This window comes from Strix uralensis, chromosome 4 (genome assembly GCF_047716275.1).
Source record: "Strix uralensis isolate ZFMK-TIS-50842 chromosome 4, bStrUra1, whole genome shotgun sequence".
Taxonomy (NCBI): Eukaryota; Metazoa; Chordata; class Aves; order Strigiformes; family Strigidae; genus Strix; species Strix uralensis.
The window spans coordinates 121,347,761-121,359,795 of NC_133975.1; the positions used below are offsets into that span (position 1 = coordinate 121,347,761).

A 12,035-nucleotide genomic window follows, 5' to 3' on the forward strand; every position below is an offset into this window, starting at 1 on the left:
GTGTATTTGCCTCTAAAACATATTAAAACTATGGGAGCAGAACCAGAAAATGAACCCCAGAACATAAGACATCTTGTAGACTTTTGTGTTTCTTGCTTATATTTAAGTTCTGCATCATCATATGCTCTACCAATATTAGAAGGAATAAAACCCCTATTATTTCTAGAGTCTCCAAGGGCAGCTACTACTTTTCTACCTTAACATCTTACCTTCTCTTTATTTGTCTCATTCTGAACCCTTCATCATGCAGTCAGAGGAGGATGGCAAAGCCCTAGGTGTGGGAACACACCAAGTTTCTCTCTCTGTTTCAGGGTTAGTTTACATGGTTTTGCATTTAAGAATCACTAGCTATAACGCACAAACATCACTCGGAGCAGATACCAGAACCTAGAGCTTTCTCTCTCAGAGACGTGATATCCACTCCAGGTTGGAGAATCTAGAGAGAACCAAGCTCTGCTGTCTGTTCTTGTTTTGTCCTCAGCTTTGCATTTTATTCTACAAGGATCAAGGATGAACAGCACAGCTGAAAAGTAAACCCAATCTGCCCAGGTTCTGTAACATGGCAGCATTCTCACGAGACGTGGGAAAACGTGGCTAGAAACTCCTTTAAGCTGAGCTCAGAACTGAACAGAGATCTTTTAGTCCCTGGACAAGTGAACCACTAAGATGGTTGGAAGAGAACCTTCTGTCCAGGTTTTTGGATGAAAAAATCACTTCCTGATGTGTCTCACCTTTTCTTCATGCATCATTTACAATAGAATGATTGAGACGTACACTCCATCTGTAAGCACCAGACATTAACATGAGATGGATGCTGAGTAACAGACCAAATTGGAAGGCAGCATCTCAGCACATGCAGAACCAGACCTCAGGCAAGCTGGGAATCTGCTGACTTTGGCTGCCAGGCTGAGTTGTTGCTTTCTTAGATACTGGATCTTAAATTAGATACTAGATGTCTAAATTCTACTGTCAAGTGACAATTTCAACATCTAAATGTCTTTCGTAACTTGGGGAAAAGAAATGTATTATACTGCTACAGCTTGCTTGGAACAGATTTGTATAAAATGGTATTAGTAATACTAGATCCCTCTCTACACTGTCATTATTACTGCTTGCTATCTTGCACAGCTAACAATTTTTTCTTAGGTAGCTCCATTCTTACAAGCTACTTGGAAATATGTTATAGGATTTCTTAGGTTATTTTTATGCAAGTCTGAAGGCTGTTTGGTTCTGAGGGAATTTGAAATGATGAGCTATCTTCATGAGGAAGTGCCAGAGATAACTAAACTTTGAGAGGTTGAAAATCTGGATCTATCACAAAGCATTCAACAGAAATGGCCTGTAAACTAGGGTCTAAGACCCAACTACCTATTTGCTTAAGATGTGCTTGTTATTCTGAAATACTTTTAACATGACAGTCAAAATAATTTGTTTAGTTTCAGCACCTGTGAAAATGTTTGAGTGTTTTCTAACTCTTCCATATGCTTAGTTCCTGAACTCATGGGCAGCTTTTTATCATTACAGTTTTTCTTATTTATAATCATGACTTGCTACTGTGGTACTATCTAAAAAGTATTAGGAAGGTGAAAACTTCCACATTACAGCTATGTCAGTTGTTACAGAAATAGCAGGTTTGCAAACCCAGCCTCAGGTAGCCACATGGAAACTGCATGGTTCAGTATATTGCAGTATGTTAGGGCTTTAGTGACTTTGCTCCTGGGCAGTACTCTCCTGACTTCTGTGACTAAGGTAAACACAGCTTATAAATTACAGTTCTAGTGACCCATCATTAAAATATGTAAAGGAGTAATGACTGACTTTATATTATAAACAGTTGCTAAAGTCTCTCAAACTACTGAGATGACCAATCTGTTGATTTAAAAAACATATTTTATTTAAATACTTTTAAGAAATAAGTTATTTTTATCTCCTGAAGCTTTTAAAATACCAGTTTAATTAGATTTTTTAATAAAATTTTAAATTATTTTTTCATTTTTAAACAAAATCTTGCTTCAAAAGACATGCTGAAAGTTTAAAATAAAAATATTTCTTACTTTCACAGAGTTAACACCTCTCAAATACTTTAATTGAAATGTTATCCAAAACATTAAACTTCAGCATTTTATGCAAGGGTAGATTAGTTAATTTAAGGTGCTTAACTAAAGTTCTATATACTATAGTACTACAAGACTTTCTCACTCTCCTGGAGTTACAGCCAGTCACTTTGAAGTTTTTCTTCAAGGAGAAACAAGAATGTTGAAACACTGCAGCAAGGCATGAGGTGGACTGATTTATTGCACTAATATCCTTAAACGCATCAAAAATAAAGTTCTTTCATAACCTAAAGCTTTTATTTGCTGATGAATCAGACATACCAAATAGTTTTCATCTTGAAAGGCATAGTGCAACGTAGTAATCCACTGACAATCTCCATTCACCAAGACATTTCTCTCCTCTCGGAAGCAAGCTGTCTAAAGGAAGAGAGAGGAAAAAGCCATTGTCAACATCATCAAGTAGTTTTCACAGAATGAATATATATGGATGTTTTATGGGATTATTTAAAATTACTGAACAGAGGTCTCTATTCATTGGAATTCAGTCTGCACAAGTGACAAGCCAGGGAAGCTCTGCAGGCTTGTAGTCAGGCATTCAGTCACACTAATCCTGACTGTGACCTTAAAAAAACCAACAAAAAACCCCCAACCAACACACACCACACATACACCCCCAATCACCAAAAAGCCCACAAACCACTTTGAGTCAGCACTGAATCTTTGTTCCGTAATGTATTTTTCAAAGCCAGAAAAATTCTAACTTGTCACTGCAATCTGTAGCAGAAAGACAATGGCCCTAGGAAAGTAAGTCTGCTTCTTCTGAAAAAGACCTTTGCGAAAACAGTTTCATATATACTTGTCTTACATTACGCTTCCAGACACTGCCAACACAGTACAGGAAATAAGCAGATTTTACTATTACTGTCTTATCTTTGTCCAGTATAATATATTTTCATTTTCAATAATCTTTTCTCTACTTCAAATAGCACACTGCAACACTTCAGAGACGCAAGCTCTGTGCAACAGGTTTTCTCAGCATCTTTACATAAAACCAAGTTTCATAAACATCAAGCAAGTCTTCCTTAACAAAAATATATTAACGTTTTTATTGGATCAGAACCATCAAGACGCAGACCTTGGGACTCTTCCACTACTTTCAATTGAGAGCCACTATTAAGATACTTGATAGCTGCAGATTCAAGTGATTGGGTTCTAGATAATTGATTTTTTTTTTGGTCATTGCCACTTATCCAGATGTCTTAGAAAATGCACTATGGAAGGAACGTGCCTGGGAAGCCCAAGTCTTACCATATACTGATTGCATCTTATAAAGGTATCTCAACCATTTTCACCCTGAAAGTCAATTTACATTTCTCCTGAAGACCACCATACTGTGGCCACATTGTAAAGTTAGTAATTATTGGTACAAAGAGATGTAAATTGTAATTAAATGTTAACTGAAAGTGGTTTAACAGTTTATGAATGCAAGGCCAAAGTATCACTCTACAAAAAGTTTGGCAGCAACAGCAGCTCTAAGTAATCCTATCCTCTGCCCACAGCACCAGAGCACAGCACTTCTCAGTTCTTCTGGCACCACAATGCAAGGAGCCTGCCAACACAGAAAACTAGTTTGTTTATTTTCGAAGACATCGGTTCCTTGATCCAGTTCACTGTGCAACCTCAAATAGCGAGGGAATGTTATGAACCCTTCAAAACCAGTAACGTTGCTGAACACTCTGCATCATGAATTCAACGTATGAAACTCTCCTTCTCTGCTTACACTAGCTTAAAAGGCCTTGACACGTGCCTTGAAAAAGCAAAACAGGCTACCTAATCAGCCAGTCAGGACTTATTTGGAACTGTCAACAGTAATACATTAATGACTCTGTATTTTGCTGTCAAAATAACAAATACAAATGGTTCACCTTATCAACATAAATGGCATGCCTATTTTTTGCTTGCAACCCATTTACTGATGTCAGTTGATATTCACTAATCTTTCCTGTATTTTAGTGGCTTCTGACCATATGGGGTTTTATTCTTGCAGCTAGTACACAAATGAGCAGTATTTGGATAACTTTTTCCTATGTTTAATAATTCATACAAAGCAAACACAAACCAGTAAAACAACATGCTTCTTAGACCACTCATACAGTGAATAATAAAACACCTGAAGTCTGCTTTTCAGTGGAACTGCCCACTTATGAGGCTACTGTATTCTTGCAGACTTCATTTTAAAAACTAGCAAGTTTTACCACATTCGGGAAATTTTAACACCCAAATGTCTTATGAACTTTATATGCAGGTTATAAAGTCTTGCTTATCCAGAAATGCCAAATCAAGCAAGCAAACTGAACAGGAAAAGACAAAGGGGCACAGCAGAGAAGACAGTTCCTTTATTGTCCTTTGTAGATGGGGAAAATCAGTGAAAAGAGAATTTAGCTGGACTGTTACTTGTCTTAACTGTGTATTGGAGAACTATTGGTCATTATATATCCTTCTTGGTGGATAACCATCTTCCACCTCCTGCCTGCCTGAGAGGGTAAGAGGAGTTAGTCGCATAATTTGAAGACAATTTGTAAACAGCGGTCTTCTCAGGACATCTCCACATGTAAAAGTTTCATCTATTTATGTAGGCCATTTAATTAAGTCACTTCAAAAATGACTAAGTAAGCCAGCACAGCTGTATTTCCATTAAGAGTTTGGAGCTCCCTACAAGCATTTGGGTTTAAACCAATTCTATACTGACCACTGAATTAACCCAACTGAAGTCTGTGTAGAAAGGGCACCAAATTTCCCCCATACAGGGGAAGTCTTAATACAGAACCGCTGATGCAGCACAGCCAAGAGTGTGAACTCCCCTGACAGCTCAAAGAACAGCCGAGTGGCAGTGGCTGCCCCTGCTTGTAAAGAAGAGCAGGGACCGATGGATGGAGTGTGACTAAATCAGACAAAGGCAGTGGTGAAGTGGGGCTTAACAAGAGGGAGGAGATTTATTCACAGGAAAAGAGCTGGCACTGACTCACTGAAAGCAAGGGAGGGACTAGGAAGGGTAAGCTGGGGCGGAGGAAGTGTCAGGAAGGGGACAGAAGAATGGGACAGGGAAAGGTCAGCAGGCTCAGACCACAGCAAGCAGCTAGCCTTCGCCCCTTAACAGAATTGCTGCAAGTATTGATGAACTACATGTATATTCCCCTCAAATCCATTGCTCATTTACCTGCTGACTTACATAATATTACATTTGCCATAAGGTTCTCCTCTACTGTGCAAGATTAGGTATCCTAGGAATATGCCACTTCCCATGGCATATTCTTAGTAGGCCCTTTTCTAATCTGTGAAGTACCTATTCACATTTACATAATTTGTTATGACAAAGTATATCTCCTTTCATAAAAAATACCCTTAATCAGATTCACCTTAACACATTTTGGTTTACAATCTGAATCTGTGACTCCAAAATATTTAGTTTCACCAGTTATATAAATCCTGTTACAAACTATAGGATGCAAAGCTCCTTAATGTATGCTTTCTGAATGCAAGAGAAAAAAAGACGTTTTCATGTTTTTGTATACAGCTGTGAATGTCATAGTAGCACCAATCTCAGCTTTCATGTAGTCTTTAACTTGCCTTTATTGTAAACAAAAATCTGGCCAATAAATTCAGGGTAAGAACTAGGGCAGACTGTCTGGTAAACGAACACACAGTAATGCTGAGAACAACAGATGCCTAGAAGGGACTGTCAGACTTGATTGCATTAAAACAGCTTAAGAAAAAAAGAAAAAAGAACAAAGCTCCTATGTTCATGAAATAATTCTTCCTAATCTGGAAGAGCTTCAATGTAATTTTCCCAATGCCATTTTAAACATTCTCTGTTAAAGAATCATATTACTTACCTCTGCCCTTTTAAGCATTTCCCATTTATTTAGAATTTTCATTGCATAAATGCGCTCTGTACACTTCATTTTAACAACTGCAACCTGAAATAATAAGATACCTTTATTTAACAGAAGCATGGTGAGAGAAATACAATATTTAAACAGCTTAATATTCACACAAAAACATGGTCAGGGAAACACAATTTTCAAACAGCTTAATGTTCACAAAATAATAAAAAGTTACTAAGGAGTCATCAGTGATCAACTCACACATTGATAAACTACAGCTTGAGTCTTTGCTCCTTCTATATTCCTCCTACATTACTACTATGTGCTTGATCCACAGCACACCATGTGTGGTCAAGTGCTCATGATCAAGTACATGGGGGATGATACAGGAGGAGCATGAAGCTTTTCATATGAAGATGCACAGTAAAGCTGCATTGTTTGCCAAGAACAAGTGATGCTTGTACACCATGCCTTCAGCCTATGAGGCAACATTTAAAAGGGCAGCCTCAGAAAACAAGAAAGCCTGCTGTCAATAGAAATACACTACATTTGACTAATTTGTTTTCACATTTCAGGTTTCAGCAACTTGAAAGACATTTGCAAATTAACATGCTTTTGTGTACTGTATTGCAGATATTCAAAAAGAAGCAAAAACAGTATTCATCTACTTATTCATCATTTTGCTTGAAGCATTTTACTATGCATCCTGTGTATTAGACTTGCTTAGACTGGTCTATTATGAACAGTAGCTGTGCACATAGCTGTACAGTGGAAGGAAAAACAGAAGAATACAAAAACTTCAAGGCTTACGAATGCAAAGACATTATTTTTACCAAGACTTGTATTATCCAAGACCAAAACTAATTCTCCTTGTAGTAAAAGCCATCATTTTCACAAAATTCTTCCAGTTGGCAAAAGAGCAGGCATCACGACTAAGACAGCAACACTTTCACAGGACGATACAAGGACTGCTTGAATATTTCTGCTGCTTCTCAGTTCATCTCTATTTCAGAAGTAGAAAACCAACCAGCTTTCATTGCTTCCAACAAAGCTCTGAATAGCAGTGGGAAGAGTAACAGGAATCACATCAGCTCACCTCTTCTGTTGCCTAAAAACTCTTATCTGTAAGGGTTTCAGGAGCTACAGCAGCTCTAAGATGATGCTGACTATAAAACAAGGCTAGGTTGGAATAGTGCATCAAGCAGAGCAACAGTATACAAAGTCAGAAGTCCTGTGGAGGGAAGAGGGGAATGGAATGCCTCCCTGCACCTTACCAGAAAAGAAGCTCCAGATGAGGGGCAGGGGGATGACTGCTCCTCCAGTAACACAAGAATGGGACATTCACATTTAGACAGACACCTCACTCTGCAGATGCATACCTAAACCTTCCACCCCACAGTGCGTGAAGCTCCACTGACCAGGTCACGTAACAGATGAGTGACACCTAGTACACTGCTGCACACAGAGTCATGGAATGGAAACGTATCTTAAGAAGAGGACTAGCAGGTATGCATCACAGGAAAGACATGGGAATCTGGCCCTAAATGCAACTGGGAAAGACAAAGCACTAAGAAGCAGCTTCTGTAACTATGCAGAATATTCATGGCTGCATTACATCCCGGTGTGTCCTGGTGTACAAACACTTCTCGCATACACTGCTCGTGCTGTGGGGGAAGGATGGGTAAGACGAGAAAGACTCAATCAAACACATGAGGTTCCTTGGCACATATCAAACTGTTCAAGACTGACCTTCAGTAATGGCCTTAAACGTTTAGCCTTGCTCCTAGCCTCATCGTGGCCTTGCAGTTAAAAGCCATTGTAACAACCTGCCTCCATACACTTAATTGAATCATTACCCTGATACAGCTGAAGGCACACTCTAAGTCAAACCGCACATAAAAAGCTTTGAGAACTGCAAGATGCTGACATTACCTGCTATACATTTTAAACTCTGTTCCATATAGAACATGATGACTCAGGAAATACCCCCATCTCCACTGAAGGGACAGACCAGAACTGAAATTACCTCCTGCAGACGAACAAAAGCTCTGGGGCAGAAGCAATTTGCAAGCATAGCTCTGTGAGCCCTGAAGTAGCAACATTCAAGATGCGTAACACCACAACACTAGAACTGCTCAGCCATTTAAGTACAAATATAGTGCATAAATCGGAACCCAGCTATGCATCTACTGCACTTTATCTAAGGCCATCACTGCCTGAAAACAGCGCAGGATGGTGGAAGCTTGAAGCACGCTCAACTGCTGAGGAATGATATGAGCCTAGCATCACAAAGGACATGCACAGCTGAGGAGCTGTGCAAATGTTAGAACAAAGTGGTAAATGAGAACAGGCCTGAAAAAAGAAGAAAGAAAAGAAAAAGGAGGGTAAATCTGTAGGACCTATTTAGTAATTCTCCACTTGCTATCTATATTAGTGCTATTTATTTTCAAATGAAAGGACTGCTTAAGAAAGCCCAATTTAAACTTTCTGGAGGAAGGTAATTGTCTTCTGTGGAAGAAAAAGTAGAATTAATAAAAGGAAAGTTGACTCATATTTTCACATTAAGTGGTTATCAAGTTATGGCAACAGTAAACACACTGCTGTTTTAGTTGTAAGGGTGACAGCGAGACAGCTTCTTGTACCAGCAGAAAAACTCATGCAACCCTACAGCAAAATAGGTAATTCCTGAAGAATTTTATCTTTGAGAAGAAACCTGAAAGGTGCACGAGATGCCTCACAGAAGTAACAGAATTTTAGCCTGACTAGTCCCGACTCCTCAATCCATTCTAATCATTAGAATTTTTTTTTTTTTTAAGAAAACAAACAGAAATGCAAAACCCAAACCTCACTGATGCCTGAACTGAAACAGGGAAGCACAAACTAAGGTATGCCTTGATAAACTCAGTACTATTATAAGGAAGAATATTGTTGCAATATTGCAAAAAATCCTACGTGCTTTGTTCCATAGAACACCTCAGTATTTCCTCGAGTTAGCTTTCTTTTACCTTCTTCATCAAGTGGCAGTATTTCTAAGTTTACATTTGTCATATAATGCTTTGGCTGCTTCTGAGATGCCGTGGTATAGTTGTTTTTTCTTAATTTTGTATTAATTCCTCTTTCTCTGGCATACCTCAAATTCAATTAAAATAACCACACTGACCACTTTGTGAGATCAAACTGAAACCTTTATATTGCAATTGTGCTAGCCATGCAAGACGTCAGGTTTTCAATATGATTACTCCTATACCACATATCAATCCACCACATCTAACAACATAAAAAAAATACTCAGTTGGCAATCCAGAGGTATTCCAAAGGATGTAGATTTGTCACTACTGCAAATACCTACTTTAAGAACAGCAGCACTGCTTCTATCTTCAAAGTTTAAATGTCTATTGGTCAAACAAGTGCTCGTGTTATGCACAGACTGTAAAAGACCAGGATTTAATCTGGATGCTCACTCTTCATTTCCAACACTATTACAACTTACACAGTAATAGAAGTTAAAAAAAAAAAAAAGTATGTTAAGGATAATGAACGAAAAAAAGGCACTAGCAGAGCTATAAAACAGCTTCTGAAGAAGATTTAATAACCTAAAATATTCCAGGCCTGGAAGAGATAATAGCTATGATACATACAAAACCACAAATGTCACAGAGATGAACTGAGAACAATTATTTACTGTTTCTCATAACACGGAAATTGAAAAGCATCAAATAAAGTAAAAAGGTAGCAAGATTAAGGAAGTATTATTGTCACACAACAGTTTTGGAACTCAGCCACAGGCTGCTGTGGACACCTAAGCATTCAGAAAGTATTTAAGTACATGCTTAATACCCAGGTTAACACACATAGCAGAAGTCTCAGTGACTACTGACTGCTGCCTTACAGGTGTGGTTAGGGAGCCCCTGAACCCTCAGGTGCTGGAAGCTGGGAGGGTTCAGCTCTGCTCTATCCTTGGATTCTTCTCCTACACCTCTCTACCTGGACGAAGGGATGGGATGTGGGCTAACTAAAACACACACCTTTGACCCAGAACAATTATCTTTGATACCTGTGTCAAATTAAGAATACTAAAACTTACCCAACCTGCATCTCATTTTGTTAGGCTGGAATGGAGAGTCAGGGGTTCCAAATACTCAATAATCACGGAGTGACTTAGTAGAGAAATTTAGGTGATTCTGTTTCACCAAGTCTTAAAACACTGACAAGGCAAAATTCCAGATGCAGGGGTTTCCCCCACCACTACAAGCCCCCTTCCAGGCAAGCCCATATGGGTCTGAGCTGTCACCAGCTGGTTTGATTACCTTCACTGTGACTCGTCATGCTTAAGATTCACAGCAACAGGGACACTGCAATAAAGATCAAGTATGTTTCTTCAAGGACCTCAGAAAGCCTAATGAATTCCAGTGCCTACACTTCAACCAACTTTAGACATATTTATGTCAAAAAAATGTATGAGAACTGGGGTTAAAGCATAAGCCAACACCCTATCAGATTTGTATTACTTTTGCCATCCATTTTCTTTCTGTACTTTTTTCCTCAAAGCTGTTTCACTTGTACTGCAATAAAATAAAAAAAGAACCAGTGTAGCTAAAATAACATCTTTAGACTTTGGTAAGAGCTTGTATTTTACCTCTTGAATTGTTTTACGGAAGTATTTTGCTGCATTTTGATCTTCAAAACCCACTTGATATTGACATTTAGGACTGCAATGTGCAAAGCCATCCTAGGCAAAGTTCCACCTTTCCTCATGCCCTGATGAAACCTACAGGGTAGGAATCTGAGCCAAATCAGCCTCTACAAACACAACAGAACTTCCCACCACTGTACTCTGCCCTTTGAGTGACATGATCAGCATTAGTAAGCAGCATCAAGTTACAAATTTTCTTTTATGTAAATAAGTATGGCGTAAGAAAGTGCAGAAAACATTTAAATGCAAGAATGGATTTCCAGAAAACAATTAAGATAGTTAACAAAAAGACCTCTTGGAAACCATGCTGGCATTAATTTCAAAGCAAATATAAAAAAGCTAACTAGGACACTATTCATGCTCATGGCAGGTTAAACCTTCAGGTAAAACTTATCCTCAAGGACTGGACTTTCAGGAATAAGGTGAAACTCAAATGCAGAAAGTTCTCAGGTGAAAAGAAAAGGAACAGACATATAGGTGATAATCCTCATGCAATCAACTCATAATCTCACATAGTTAAGAAAAAGACAAACATGACTCTGGAATTCATAGGCAGATACACACCACTAGGGATGCGTAAACATTACTGCCTTGTAGAAACACAAACTCACTAGAAACTCCACACACAGCCACACCTCAGAGAAATAAACTATCTGGAGCAGGTGTGAAGGAGGACTATTGAGATGATCAAGGAACTAAAGAGCCTCTTATACTACCGTGGGAATAGAAAAAGCTTTACTTGTATGATTGCTACCTACAAATAAAATTGGAAGGAAGGACATCAGTAATAAGGGTGATAAAAAAGATCTGCTTAGGCTAATGGACAATAAAATTACATGGATAAAATAGTGTAAAATTACCATGAATTAACCTTTGGCAGGAACTTGGAATGGCTTTAGACATTTGAGCAGAGATTTTAGTCAAGCCTTTCAACCAGGAGAAGAGACAAAATGTCATTTCAGATGTAAACAATTTATCTGTAATGTCTTATTACCAGATTCATAATTGAATATTACAGTCATTTCCCTCAGTTAAAGCTTGTATATGCCACTTCTACTCTACTATTTCTGTCGCATGTTATTGATACCTTGGACACCAGCTACTGAAAAAAACACTGCAGGAACTGCTTTATCCTCCTGATACTCTTGGATATGAAAAGTCTTTGATATAACTCATTAGTTAACAGTTTTAATACTCCTTCTTTGAGGAAAAACTGGTCTGGACTGCTCTATCAGGTTTTTTTATGTCTATTTTACATTTAAAATGAGCAACCAGAGCCTTCTGGTAGGGTTCATATGCCAATAGTACACACGGTACACACTTCCAAAGCAAAATTTTTTTTTTTTTTTTTTTTTGAACACACAGTGTGAATCTTCATGTTGTGCAAATAAGAAATCACTTCCA

At 38.3% G+C, this 12,035-nt stretch overlaps 1 protein-coding gene across 13 annotated transcripts in view; it reads right to left on the reverse strand.

The window, feature by feature from the left end:
* CDC42BPB (CDC42 binding protein kinase beta) overlaps positions 1 to 12,035 on the reverse strand; it is a 99,812-nt gene that overhangs the window by 52,068 nt on the left and 35,709 nt on the right. For all 13 annotated transcript variants that reach the window (XM_074868842.1, XM_074868840.1, XM_074868839.1 and 10 more), the window contains exons 3-4: positions 5,948 to 6,031; positions 2,376 to 2,471 (exon numbers count right to left, since the gene is read on the reverse strand). In XM_074868842.1, the coding sequence (XP_074724943.1) occupies positions 2,376 to 2,471; positions 5,948 to 6,031 (180 nt within the window). The remainder of the gene's footprint in view (positions 1 to 2,375; positions 2,472 to 5,947; positions 6,032 to 12,035) is intronic.